At 46.0% G+C, this 14,009-nt stretch overlaps 1 protein-coding gene across 1 annotated transcript in view; it reads left to right on the top strand.

Annotated features, from left to right (window-relative positions):
- unc80 (unc-80 homolog (C. elegans)) overlaps positions 1-14,009 on the top strand; it is a 42,056-nt gene that overhangs the window by 24,743 nt on the left and 3,304 nt on the right. The window contains 30 exon segments of the mRNA XM_073462530.1: positions 49-230; positions 318-449; positions 2,552-2,738; positions 2,897-3,028; positions 3,111-3,254; positions 3,585-3,685; positions 3,775-3,861; positions 3,941-4,124; positions 4,265-4,359; positions 4,504-4,593; positions 4,817-4,918; positions 5,015-5,195; positions 5,276-5,541; positions 6,028-6,162; positions 6,260-6,398; positions 6,643-6,739; positions 6,828-6,998; positions 7,081-7,173; positions 7,264-7,482; positions 7,610-7,840; positions 9,281-9,404; positions 9,487-9,612; positions 9,703-9,826; positions 9,917-10,123; positions 10,198-10,382; positions 10,468-10,633; positions 10,963-11,142; positions 11,226-11,373; positions 12,850-12,906; positions 13,875-13,956. Of these exon segments, the coding sequence (XP_073318631.1) occupies positions 49-230; positions 318-449; positions 2,552-2,738; positions 2,897-3,028; positions 3,111-3,254; positions 3,585-3,685; positions 3,775-3,861; positions 3,941-4,124; positions 4,265-4,359; positions 4,504-4,593; positions 4,817-4,918; positions 5,015-5,195; positions 5,276-5,541; positions 6,028-6,162; positions 6,260-6,398; positions 6,643-6,739; positions 6,828-6,998; positions 7,081-7,173; positions 7,264-7,482; positions 7,610-7,840; positions 9,281-9,404; positions 9,487-9,612; positions 9,703-9,826; positions 9,917-10,123; positions 10,198-10,382; positions 10,468-10,633; positions 10,963-11,142; positions 11,226-11,373; positions 12,850-12,906; positions 13,875-13,956 (4,367 nt within the window).

Raw genomic sequence — 14,009 nt, 5'->3', positions numbered from 1 at the left:
TTACTCTTGTTTTTATCTCTGTCCTCGTCCTCTCCGAATCCCCTCCAGCTGCCATGTTCCTCCTGTGTGCCGTGAAGGTCCCGGACGCAGTGACCGAGATGATGATGGCAGAGTTTCATCACCAGGAGGCCGGCCAGCGCATCAACTCCATCCTCAAGTTCTACACGCTGTGGCGTTTCCGCTACCAGGTGTGGCCTCGCATGGAGGAGGGGGCCCAGCAGATCTTTAAGGTACACAATTCTCTTTCATAATCGTTTTTTACAGCAAGATTATTTCATCTTTGACCCCTTTTATTCTGCATTCGTCTTCTCTTTCAGATCCCTCCACCCAGCATCAACTTCACCCTGCCGTCTCCCATACTGGGCATGCCCTGTGTCCCCATATTCGACCCCCCCTGGGTGCCCCAGAACACGGGCAGCGTCCAGGACCCGATCAATGAAGACCAGTCTGTGAGTCTGAGCACCTGTTCACATGGGCCGCCTCATATGCACATATGTTTACTAATATAACTTATGTAACAAACAGAAAAAAAAGGCGATGAGTTGTTATATTTAGCGGTGTTAAGATGCATGCACATACTTCTGAATCAACTTTTAATATGTATTTATACGTCTGCACGAGTGGATGTGACATCACAAACAGGGGTTGGGTAGCCAGGATACTTTAGTTTAAAACATTAAAGGATCTATTCATGAAAAAAACAACATATTTTATTACTTACCTGTCGTATCCGGCCATGCTGATTGTGATTTTGTGAGATTATCCAGAGGACTGAGGACACTGTTTCTAGAAAGTAACGATATTTTTTAGCTATGTGGCTCCAGCGTTAGCAAATATACGTCCTCTGCCTCTGAAATTTTGTAGAAACAATCACAGCTTCCTTCTGACTGTGGTGATCCTCTGACTTTTGCTCTTGAGGGTAAATTTTTGCAATTTTAAAAGAAGCTACGAGATGTTTTTTTGTTTAAATTTTGACCCGATAATTAAAGTGTATACATTAGAAAACTATACAAAACTAATGACTTTCCCATCAGCCTCAGCTGCACTTTGCTCGTAGTGCTAATCCACAAATGTTAGCATGCTAACATGCTAAATAAAGATGGTGAGATGATATCTATTGAAGTCTCACGTTTGGCATCTTGTTTTTATTGAGCCAGAGGGAGGATATCGGACTATAAAGCACACGGGACCATCATTTACAAAATGAGCATCCTGCTGTGTTGAAGAAGACTTGAAACTAGAGATTGAAACCATAAACTCATTAGGAGACTGTTCACCGAGTTAATAAATCAAATGAGAAGTCGGGTCATTTTCTCATAAATTCCCATATAATGGCTACTATTTATTGGGGTGGAGACACTCATAGACAGATATCTTAAATTGTGTTCAAACTATCAGCATGGCTTGATACATTCAGAGGTAGGTAAAACAAATATGCTTTTTTTTGGGTCATAATTTACATGAACAACCCTTTAAATCTAATAATTTCCTTAAGAAAATGTTAGTTTTAATAGAGGGTATCTTATTTTGAAGTTATGTTTCCTGCTTAACGTACCAAAAGCAGACTCAGTGCACTGTAGACTGCTTTAAAATACATTCTGCTAGTTTAAGAAAAACACATGTGACACATTTTTCATAATTTTTAGACGTTAGTGGTAAAACAGGTGGTTTGGTGTTTTGTTTTCTTTCTTGCCTTTTTTTTGTGAAAAGCATGATTATCAGACTATGTTGAATAGACTTTGATGACGACCTGCGAGCACCTGTTCTGTAATTTATCTATCGACTGTCTTTGTTTTTAGTACTCCACATTAATTCAGTCAGTCCATGCCATAGTAAGTTGGTATTTCTGTCCCGGATGTTTGTGCTGATGCATCTTGTTACCCTCCGATCATTAACGACAGGCGGGAAAGTTTTCCTCCATCGAGTGTTTCTTTTATTAGCTGTAGGTTTTCATCATGGATCAGAAGCTGGGGGCAGTTTCATGGGTCATTTCAGAGAGTTGCATCTTGATCACCGAAACACCAAATAGTCTTTCTAGCACTTGCTCAAGAACAAAAATAACAGCATGCATCAGACATTGAGACATTTTGTGTGTGTTGTGCTGTTTGTGCATGGTCATTGGATGAGAATGACTTTGCTGTGTATGTTTCCTCATATCATGCCTAGTTGGTTATGTATGTGTATGAGCGCTTGTGTGAATGCTGTGAGGCATTTACTGTACACAAGATACAGTAAATTCTCCTAATTCCAGTTTGTCACAATTTGTCATGATTGAAATCTTTATCTATTCAGAACTTCAACAGTGTTCTTCATGATGCTCGGGTTCCCATTAGAGCATGAGATCAATGTGCTGGAGGAGAGTTACTGTATTAATGTGTTGTCTAGTCATTTTTACATTAGAAAATGCTCCTCGGATGTAAGCCTAGAGTAGCTGTGCACACGCGTTCCTGAAAAGATTCAAACTGTCAATTAATTTGTGCATTCCCTCATCCTGTCTGCCGTTCTACGTCTGTGCCGTTTGATCCACCCTCCACGCTCGCCTTTCCTCCAGAAATCCTTCTCGGCGCGGGCGGTGTCGCGCTCCCACCAGCGGGCCGAGCACATCCTGAAGAACCTGCAGCAGGAGGAGGAGAAGCGGCGTCTGGGTCGCGAGGCAAGCATCATCACGGCCATCCCCGTGGCTCAGGAGGCCTGCTACGAGCCCACGTGCAGCCCGCCGCCGGAGCAGGAGGAAGAAGGTGGGGCTGCCGGGCACACAAGCATATAATATACAGTATTTGGCCCTCATCCTCTTCTGTAACATACTGAAGTTTGTGGGAATTGAAAGCTCTGTGCCCTGATAGCACGTTGTGTTTCCTGTATCTGTTCTGGTCGTGTCGGACATTGATCCCGCCAGCAGAAGAAGTGGTGAACCTGGCATCGCGCCGTCTGTCCGTCAGCCCCTCCTGCGCCTCCAGCAACTCCCACAGGAACTACTCTTTCCGCCGAGGTTCGGTGTGGTCTGTCCGCTCGTTGGCCAGTGCTGAAGGTAAGAAAATTCAAAGTCTCTGATTACAAGAACAGTAAATAAAACTTGAGCTGATCTCCCATTTTTTGAATCCTTTGTCCAGATGAAGAGAACACAACAGAACACACACCGACTCACCACATGTTGCAGCCGCCCCAAGCCGTCTTCCCAGCATGCATCTGTGCTGCAGTCCTACCGATAGTGCACCTCATGGAGGACGGGGAGGTTCGAGAGGATGGTGTTGCTGGTAGGAGAAAAAGGCTTTGGCACCATGTTTGTTGTTGTAAATACTCATTTTGACCACATGAGGCTCAAGTACACCACTACCCCATGTTGTAAATAGGACTAAAACCATTCAGGTTTTCTTCCAGGTGTGTTTTAATTTCTTCATACGCTCTAAACACAAGTTATAGCTAATGCTAATGACAGGTTAGCGCCAACTAAAATACATTTATAGCCAAATGAAAGACCTTTTAGAGCATGGGCCCCCTTGTGGCAGGGACTTCGGACTTGCCTCTCTGGGCTTCCATACATTCTGTATTTGCAATTACACATATTGCCTTCAATGTTTCTTCAGTGAGTGCTGTTGCCCAACAAATCCTCTGGAACTGCCTGATTGAAGATCCGGCCCTGGTTCTCCGCCACTTCCTGGAAAAACTAACAGTGAGCAACCGTCAGGTGAGTGAACACATGAAGACGCAAACACAGCTAAAGGCTTAAAAATGGGAAATGTGACATGACTTGTGTTTGTTGTGTTGTAATGCCAGGACGAGCTGATGTACATGCTGAGGAAGCTCCTGCTCAACATCGGAGATCTGCCGGCCCAGACATCACACATCCTCTTCAACTACCTGGTGAAGCAACGGACTTCTATCTTTATTTGTTAATCATCTTCAGTTCTCTGTTAACCATCTCGAAATCCATGCCTCCTAGGTGGGACTGATCATGTACTTTGTGCGGACCCCATGCGAGTGGGGAATGGACGCCATCTCGGCCACGTTGACCTTCCTGTGGGAGGTGGTCGGCTATGTGGAGGGTCTGTTCTTCAAGGACCTCAAGCAGACCATGAAGAAGGAGCAGTGTGAGGTCAAACTGCTGGTCACTGCATCCATGCCAGGTGAACTTACTGATACAGCTCAACAACATTATTGGTTTTGTAGTAATTTAATTCATATCTGCTGTATGTTTTATCCTATTGTAACGTATTTTGGGACCATACTGCATGGACTGATATTTTCTGATGTATTGTTGTCGCAGGAACCAAAACACTGGTCGTGCACGGACAGAACGAATGTGACATCCCGACACAACTTCCTGTCCATGAAGACACTCAGTTTGAAGCCCTGCTCAAGGTAAGTAAAGTAATCCTGGAATTACAACAATTTAAAGTTGGAATAAGTGGAATAAAAAGTACAACATTTTGCTATAAAATATGGTACAATAGAAATGTTTAGTGGCCTAAAATGGAAATGGATCTTTCCTCTCTCCCCGACCAGGAGTGTCTGGAATTCTTCAACATTCCCGAAGCCAGATCGGCTCACTACTTCCTCATGGACAAACGATGGAACCTCATCCATTATAGCAAGGTAGACGCATTAGGTTTTTCTTTCGAGCTGCCATTTTGAAATGCTTTTCGTTGCCCAGTAAAACCACATATATATTTTGGTCATTTTCAAGTTTTCAGATTAATATCAGGGTTTAGTTTCCTTTTATTCGTTGAGAAAATTACCAACTGCAATCCAAAACCCTGCTGAATTATCTAAAAAATGTCCAATGTCCAATACCAATGTTGCTATCTGCCTCCTCCAGACATATGTAAGAGACATCTACCCCTTCCGGAGATCAGTATCTCCCCAGCTCAACCTGGTCCACATGCTACCTGAAAAAGGACAGGAGCTGATCCAGAAACAAGTATGGACATTTAAAATGTGACAATAAAGACTCCATGAAATTAGTGTGTACTTTTTTCTCATTCTGTTTCTTTTCCCTTCTCTGTTCTTCTTCCAGGTGTTTTCCCGTAAACTAGAGGAAGTCGGTCGGGTCCTCTTCCTCATCAGCCTCACTCAGCACATGCCAGCTGTGCACAAGCAATCCCACGTCTCCCTGCTGCAGGAAGACCTCCTCCGCCTGCCGTCTTTCCCGCGAACAGCCATCGATGCAGAGTTCTCGCTGTTCAACGAGCCACCAGGTGAGACAGATTCTAACTGTATCATCAGACACCTGAATACAAATCATTATGTATTTTACCACCATATCCTCGTCTTCCAGGTAAGGAGCTGTTTGGTTTGGACACCCTTCACAAAGTGCTTTGGATCAAGCTACTTGAGGAAATGTTTCTGGGCATGCCCAGTGAGTACCCATGGGGCGACGAGATGATGCTGTTTCTCAACGTCTTCAACGGAGCGCTGCTGCTGCACCCTGAGGACAGCTCCCTCCTCAGACAGTACACAGCCACCGCCATCAACACCGCCGTTCACTTCAACCACCTCTTCTCCCTGAGCGGTTACCAGTGGATCTTGCCAACCATGCTGCAGGTAAGAAACCACACTGCAGGAGCTGAAGTTAGATCATTAAAACTTAAACAAAAGAATACAAGCATATATTAGGTACTTCTAACTTTTATAGATTAATTAGGTGTAAATGTTAGAAGCAGTACATCTGTATGCCGATGACACCATTTTATATATGGCATCTTGAAAAACACCCTGAAAACGTTTGTAATTGTTTTGCAAATTATCTATGCTGATGACGCCATATTATATGCAACAACACCTTCTGTTGCCCTGAAAGTTCTCAACATTTGCATTCTGTTTTTGGATCTGTACTGGTTTAGTCAACAAAATTTAAGACGAGAAGGATTCCTCTTCTTCAATCACCATTTGGTATTGTTTGCCATGTTGCTGGAAATCAAGAAGTCAAGCTTTGTACTCTGTTGCCTTGAGTTTGTTGCTACAAACATGCATCTAGTGTAACAGGGAGATATGAGATATGAATCTGTCCTGTCTGTATTGTTACGTTAGGTTTATGCAGACTATGAAAGCGACCCTTTACTGAGGCAGGGTATCGAGTTCTGCTGCCGGCAGTTCTACATCCTCCACCGCAAACCCTTCATCCTGCAGCTGTTCGCCAGCGTGGCTCCGCTGCTGGAATTCACAGTAAGATGACTGAGCACACATATTGCTTACGTATCTTTGTTTTTATATTCCTGGATGCAAGTAAGTGAATTTCCTCTGTCTTTATCTCCCATCCCAGACCAGCACCAGTACCGGTCTGTCTAAAGGAGTGTCAGCTCAGTGTCTGTTTGACCTGCTGGTCTCTCTAGAGGGGGAGACCCAGGACGCCCTGGATGCTCTGGAGCTGGTTAAGGCTGAGAAACCTCTACGTTCTCTAGGTAAACTTCCACTTTCACACAAGTATTGTTGTCTTTTCAGGGGCCAAGTCAGGAAGGGCGCACTTAAACATCTTAATGTGAGGGTTACTCTTTGTCTTATCATTCAATAATGATGTTTTTTGTGATACCTGAATTAATCTTTAATTAATCTTATCTTACATCAAATAAGCCAAGAACCCACTCTTATCCTGCTCATACTGTGTCAGTGCCCTGTATGGTCTGGAATTGTACTTTTCTCTTGCAGATTTTTGTTATGGTAACGAGGACTTGGCCTTTTCCATCAGCGAGGCCATCAAGCTGTGTGTCACTGTGGTCGCCTACGCCCCTGAATCCTTTAGAAGGTACAGAAACATACCAAAGATTATCTTTCCCTCTTATTTTATCTGCTTTTCAACATTTTTCTGTCCACTTTACGGTCTGTCTCTCCAGTCTCCAAATGCTGATGGTCCTGGAGGCTTTGGTCCCTTGCCACCTACAGAAGCTGAAGAGCAACACGGTTACAATGGAGTCGGCCTCAGCTGCCAGGGATGAGATCGCAGCCATCGCAGCCCTGGCCACATCCCTGCAGGCCCTCCTTTACAGCTCGGAGGCACTCACAAGGTAGATATCTGGAGTTTTTATCCCATTTTTTGTGCATAAGGTTGTGGTGTCCTTACAATCCTTATGATTTTATCTTCCACAGGCCGATGACAGCCCCCCAGATGTCCCGCTGTGATCAGGGCCATAAGGGCGGCACTACAGCTAACCATGCCATGTCAGGAGGGGTCAACACCAGGTCAGGACTATAACATGATCAATTTTAGGAGATGACTTTGGAATAGATGGCGAGAGTGTAGTTCTGGAGTATGCGTGTTTCTGTGCCCAGGGACAACCTCCATCTGCTGGAGGAGGGTCAAGGCATGCCGAGGGAGGAGCTGGATGAGCGCATCGCCAGGGAGGAGTTCCGCCGGCCGCGGGAGTCCCTATTAAATATCTGCACCGAGTTTTACAAACACTGCGGACCACGACTCAAGATCCTGCAGAACGTCGCCGGTGAGCCGCGGGTCACGGCGCTGGAGCTGCTAGACATCAAGTCCCACATGAGGTGATGAGATTCAAGCAGGGTTCTTAAAGGATTTGAGGTCTTTTTTGACACATGATGAACTAAAAGTCAAACTAATTCATCGAGAAAGTAATCAACACATAACACTGAAGCTTTTTCTCTGTTCCAGGCTGGCGGAGATCGCCCACGCCCTGCTGAAGCTGGCGCCCTACGACACCCTGACCATGGAGAGCCGAGGGCTGCGCCGCTACATCATGGAGATGCTGCCCATCACCGACTGGTCGTCCGAAGCCGTCCGCCCCGCCCTCATCCTGATCCTCAAGAGGCTGGACCGCATGTTCAACAAGATTCACAAGATGCCAACGCTCAGGTGCGCTCGCCCACAGGCACTATGCACCAGGTCTGTTGAATACGATCACTTCTTTCTCTGTCTCCCTGTGAGTGTATCGTGCTGTGCCGGTGCCGTGGTGTGTACATTAGATAGACGGCTTCTTGGCACTGTCGTCTGTAGCGCTGCCTTCGTGGGTGCTGTACCGTAGGTGCTGCTGTGGCGTGTTTTTGTGCGGATACTTGCGTGTGTGAAAGGAGTAAAATGCGACATGTGAGGGTGTGTGAACTAACAATGGATCACCGGCAGTGTTCCCCCTAAACCAGAGTCCAGTCTTGTGTCACGAAAGATGATGCAGATTTTACGAAATATTTTTTTTATGAGTTTGTGGCGACAGAACTGGATATATTCAAGCAAAAGAATATCCTTTCCTTACCCTAACCTAAGTGTTTTTGTGACTAACCCTAATGAAAAATAATCAATAGTTGCAGCCCTGCCATACAGTACATTAAGTTAAATTGTAATAATTATTAGTAATAAACTTTATTTGTGCAGCACATTTCATACATAAAAGCATTGATTGTGAATTCTGGATGGATACCGATGGTTCAAATGACAATTTGGCCCATTGCCGATACAGATTGTGTTTTTTTTTGTGTTAATTTTGTTTTTTTTACATATGTTTTTCCCCGTTTTGTGCCAGGGAAATAAAGACATTGATGTAGTAAGTCCCAAGCTGATGTCTTTGCAGGTTTTTGGGATTATCTGCTGTAGATCTTTCCAACTTTCTGTACACTTATATGGTAAAAATAATAGTCCATAACGGTTGGAAGACTTTCTTGGGAGAATACCCCAAAACCTTGTTGCCAAATCTGTGCAACTAAGTCTTCCACAAACCAGGAAAAATACGTATTATTTGCTAATATTTGCTGATACAAATAACAGTATTTGACAACTAATACATCAGTGCATCCTTACAAAAAAATCCCAAAAACATGACATTTAAATTTAATTTAAAAAATAAACATTTAAATTACAAGGAAGGAAGGAAGGACGATCAACTACATAACCAATATTAAAATGTTCAAATACATACAAAAAATAATAAATAAATGCAAACCTGTGTCCTCTTCCATGACATGAGACTGCCTGGCTCAGAGTGAACTCTGTCACAGGTGTGTGTTTGACACCAGGATCTGTTGCTGCAGTGTTTAGCTGGCTATGTCTGTGAGCTTTGCTTTAAACTGTATTCGCTGTCAGTCTGGCCTTTATTACACTCAGAAAGGTGGTGCGTACAAGGTGGGGAAAAGATAATAGATTTTAAACATTCAATATTGATCTCATGCTGCATTCACGTCATTTGACAAGAAGCCGATGAGACAGAAATAATCATTTCTGTCTCATCCCACATGACATGAATGAGGCATCTGTGTTCCAATCTTTGTTAAATTCATGACGATGTGCTTTTATTTTGGTGTCGGGTTGGTGCTGTTTTGGGTGTGTGTTCTTCAGGAGGCAGGTGGAGTGGGAGGCGGCCAGCAGCCTGATCGAGGGGATCTGCCTGACCCTGCAGCGACAGCCAATCATCTCGTTCCTGCCGCACCTTCGCTCGCTGATCAACGTCTGCGTCAACCTGGTAACGACCCACATACACAAGACGCCACAGATCCTTCTATATAAATACTGTTCTCTGAGTGTTTGTGTGTGTGTGTTGTCAGGTGATGGGTGTGGTCGGTCCCTCCAGCGTGGCCGACGGACTTCCTCTTCTCCACCTCAGCCCTTACCTGTCCCCTCCGCTGCCCTTCAGCACAGCGGTGGTCCGACTCGTCGCCCTGCAGATCCAGGTCGGCCTCATCTCGTCTCATCTGACTCCTCGATCAGCAACACCGGTTGTGCACAATTTTAATTTCCTGCATTTTTTTTCTTTATCCCAGGCCTTGAAGGAGGACTTTCCTCTCAGCCATGTGATCTCACCTTTCACCAATCAGGAGAGGCGAGAGGGGATGCTGCTCAATCTGCTCATTCCCTTCGTGCTGACAGTGGGCTCTGGAAGCAAAGGTAAAATCTTAGAGGCATCTGAATATAAAAACATAAAAACAGAATAGCTAAAAAAAAATGTTAACATCTCCCATTAATGTCCCTTTGCAGACAGCCCCCATCTGGAGCAGCCCGAGATCTTCCTCCTCCTCCAGACGGTCATCAACATCCTCCTGCCTCCCCGCATCATCTCCACCTCCCGCACCAAGAACTTCATGCTGGACGCCTCCCCGGCTCACTGCTCCACGCCGGGCGACACTGGGAAGGATCTGCGCAGGGAGGGATTAGCCGAGTCCACCAGCCAGGCTGCGTATCTGGGTAACGAATGACATGTGATGCCATTGTGTAGCCTATCTTCTTCCTACTGCTTCTCATCCTCTTCTCTCTCGCAGCTCTGAAGGTGGTGTTGGTTTGCTTTGAGCGCTCGTTGGGGAACCAGTGGTACCGGCTCAGCCTGCAGGTGAAGGAGATGGCTCTGAGGAAGGTGGGCGGCTTGGCCTTCTGGGACTTCATCGACTTCATTGTCCGAACCCGAATCCCTATCTTCGTCCTGCTGAGACCCTTCATCCAGTGCAAGGTAATATCTTTCTCCTCTTTCGCTCATTTGCTTTGTTTCTTTGTCTTCCTTACTTTATCCATACTTTATGTTTATGTTCATCTAGTTGTTGACCCAGCCCGCTGACTCCCAGGAGGAGATCACAGCGCGTCACCACATCGCCGACCAGCTGGAGCGTCGCTTCATCCCGCGACCTCTGTGCAAGAGCTCCCTGTTTGCAGAGTTCAACAATGAACTCAAGATCCTGAAGGAGGCCGTGCACAGCGGCTCCGGTCAGACAAACAGAAGTTCTTGAACTCTTGTGGTTGAAAACTGTCTTTTCACTCCCTCCAGGATTTTACTAGCTTTTTTAGGGATTGTTGCAGCCTTTTTAAAAACATTTTTCTTGGTAATTGTGAGACTTTTGTGTCATGGGATGCTACAATGATTTGGTCCAATTTGTGGAAATTCACGCAGAATTCACAAGATTTGTTGCGTTTGCGTTATTTGTTGTGATCACGACATCCCAACCTCCTGGAGGGACTGTCCTTTATAATCTTCTGAATGTTAACTCGACTGTTCAAGCCTCTGTGTCTCTGTTTTACCCGCCCAAACCCAACAGCTTACCAGGGCAAGACGTCCATCAGCACAGTGGGCACCTCCACGTCAGCGTATCGCCTCAGTTTGGCCACAATGTCACGCTCCAACACCGGCACCGGCACAGTTTGGGAGCAGGACAGCCAACCGTCGCGGCAACCCTCTCAAGACACGCTCAGCCGGACCGACGAAGACGATGAAGAGAGTCAGAAACATTCAAAACTTACTTGCGATTTTCTTTCATGTTTGTAGAAATTCAAACTGAACTCCATCTCCGTCTCCCCCCAGATGACTCCATGAGCATCCCCAGCGTGGTGAGCGAGCACGAGGCCTTCCTGCCGAGGGTGATATCGCAGCGCCGGTTCTCCAGCCACGCCACCGGCTCGGCAGCCTCGCAGCCCGAGGCCCCCCGCACCACCATGCTGCCCAGCCACAGGTGACACACACACACACACACACACACACACACAAATACAAGCACAAGAAACTTTACTTCGAGCGTAATTTCTTTTAAAGACAGGAAGAGTTCTGGGTTTGAAGTTGAACTCAACCAATGATGTTATTTCTGTTTCCAGAGCAACGATGCCTTCAAGAAATGTTCATGTATGATCAAATCTGGGCTTGTTCATGTAATATCTTGAATTAAAGGGACAGTTCACCACAAAATCAAAAACACATAGTTGTCCTCTTTTTCTTTTCTTTTTTTCGTTCCGAGTGGCTGCGTTTTGGAGATATTGACGTCTGCCTTCTCTCGAATGTAGTGGGACTGGATTGCACTTGGCTTGTGGTGACAATCCACAGACCTTGGACAAGAGATGTGTAGTTATGACAGCGAGGGATGTCAACATTAATGGCGTTCTCCTCAGCAAAGCTGTATCCTTAGCTGACTCGGTTCATGTTCGCCAGGCTTTAATATCTAAGTAGATACACGCTCCATTCTGTGCAGCAACAAGGAAAGAAAATAGTTAGACGAGACCTTACAGATCAGCAATGGTGTTTGTTTAATGGTGTGTTCACCAGCAGTGAGGAAAGTTTGACCACAGGATCGTTTGTGTTTGTTCGCGTTACTCATGCAGTGTCTAGCCGCCCCAGCCGGCTAGTTTACTGTACTGTACACTAGTTGTAAGATAACTCGACTAAGCAATGGCTTTGTGGTTAAATTCAGGTCAACTCTCACTGAATTCAGCACTCACCAAAGACTTCGGTTCTTTCTCTTTTTGACCCTCACCTCTCTGTGATGTCTTCAGTCAGCAGTCAACATTGCAATACATTAATGCGCTGCTGCAGTCGGGTTAATAAACAGGAGTGAAGATAAATCCACTTTTTAATCCTAAAGAGCAGCAGCTAAAGAGCTCGGACGGCTCGGGATCAGAGCAGAATCAGATGTGACTTCAGGTGTTTTTTCCTCCAGAGGGTTTGGCTCTAATCCAGACTGTCTAGCCTGTCCTGAGCAGCTGATTGGTGGCTATGCCCACCTGCTCCGCATCTCATAAGCACTTACAAGGGCCTCATTACCTATTAACAAGGACCTCATAAAGCGTTTCTAGCGGTGGTTTTCTCCGCAACTCACACCGAAACAATCTGGATGAACACACACCACAACAGGTAAGAAGACAAATGTGTTTTTTTTTTGTTATTTTGGGGTGAACTGTCCCTTTAACATTTTCAAAAATGGATCAACCAGTCATATCCCACAACCACAGTCATTTTTTTCTGTATATCTCTGTTGATTTATACTGTTTTTTACTCGACAGTCTCAACATTGTGAAGTAGCTAAGACTCTTGGTAAGAAATGAAGTTCTGGTCAGAGCCCGGGCTTCCCTGCCCCGGCTCCAGGGGCTCAGGGACTTAACGGTTCTCCACTACACTCCCTAAACTCCCGTTCTCCCCCCTCCGCCCCCCCTTTTTACAGTGAACCCAATGTGCTAGATGAGTCCCAGGGCCTTCTGCAGGAGGGTAACCTCTCTAGGTACAGTGGCCCTCTCTCTGTGTGTCTCCCATTGGTGCGTTCTTGCATCTGTCCGCCAGCGGGAGGGGCATCGCCTCGGGACGGCCTCCTCTATTGGCCGCCTCGCCGTTGATCACTCATCCACATCCAATCAAATCGCCTCGGCCCGCCACACCTCCCCCCACCCCCCTCACTTACCTGTCTCTATCTTCGCTCTGTGTGGGTCCAGTGTGCCTTGTCTCTATCCCCTACCTCCCCCCACCTCCACCCACTTCCTGTTGAGCTCCACACTGACCCCTCATCTTCTCAGCTCATCTGCTGTGCTATCCTAACCGGGCCCCTTCCTCCCCCCCATCCTAAAAAAAAAAAAAAAAAGGGGCCCCCTCAGCCTCGGGGCCGGTGAGCTCTGCCTCTGTTTCTCCTCTGTTAGCTGTGGGTCTTTACAGTTGATGTGCCATCAACAAAGTCAGCCTCTCTCCCATTGGTGCCATGGTGTTTCATACTGTTTACGTGTCTATCAGGCTTCTCGCTGATCAAATTGGGCGTCCGACTCTGGATACCAATCTGTAGGGGCAAGGGGGAACTGGGGTGGCAACCGTAAAAATAACTAAAAAGACAGTTCTTGTTTTTGGGGAACAAAATTTGGTTTCACGGTTTGATAAGTCATTTAAAGGGAGAAGTTTTGATTAAAAAGGACAAGTTTCTCTTGTCGGTGTTGCTGCTCCAGCCCCTACTGTCCCCCTGTCGTTGTTTTCAGTGTACGAATCATAGCAGCACTGTTCTCTTCTGCACTGTGATTGGGTGTCTCGTAAAACATACTGTGTGTGTCGTGCAGTGAGTGAGTGAGTCAGTAGAGTAGCAGCGGTCGTATTGTGGTCAAACATGTGGTCAGTATAAGCGGGGCGCAGCTTCCGGTCGCTTCGTGGTGATGTGTTTCTGTGTGTTTTTGTACGTGTGTGTGTGTGTGTCCATGTGATTGGTTGTACCAGGGTCGCCAGCGTGCAGAGCGAACCGGGCCAGCAGAACCTCCTGATCCAGCCGCCGTTAGGGAGAAAGCGAGGCCTCAGACAGGTGTGGTGATCAACTGTTTCTATAATGTTTGTTAGTTAAAGTGGAAAAGTTAT

Source organism: Pagrus major, chromosome 24, assembly GCF_040436345.1.
Source record: "Pagrus major chromosome 24, Pma_NU_1.0".
NCBI classification, from domain to species: domain Eukaryota; kingdom Metazoa; phylum Chordata; class Actinopteri; order Spariformes; family Sparidae; genus Pagrus; species Pagrus major.
This window is presented reverse-complemented; position numbering and strand designations above follow the sequence as displayed.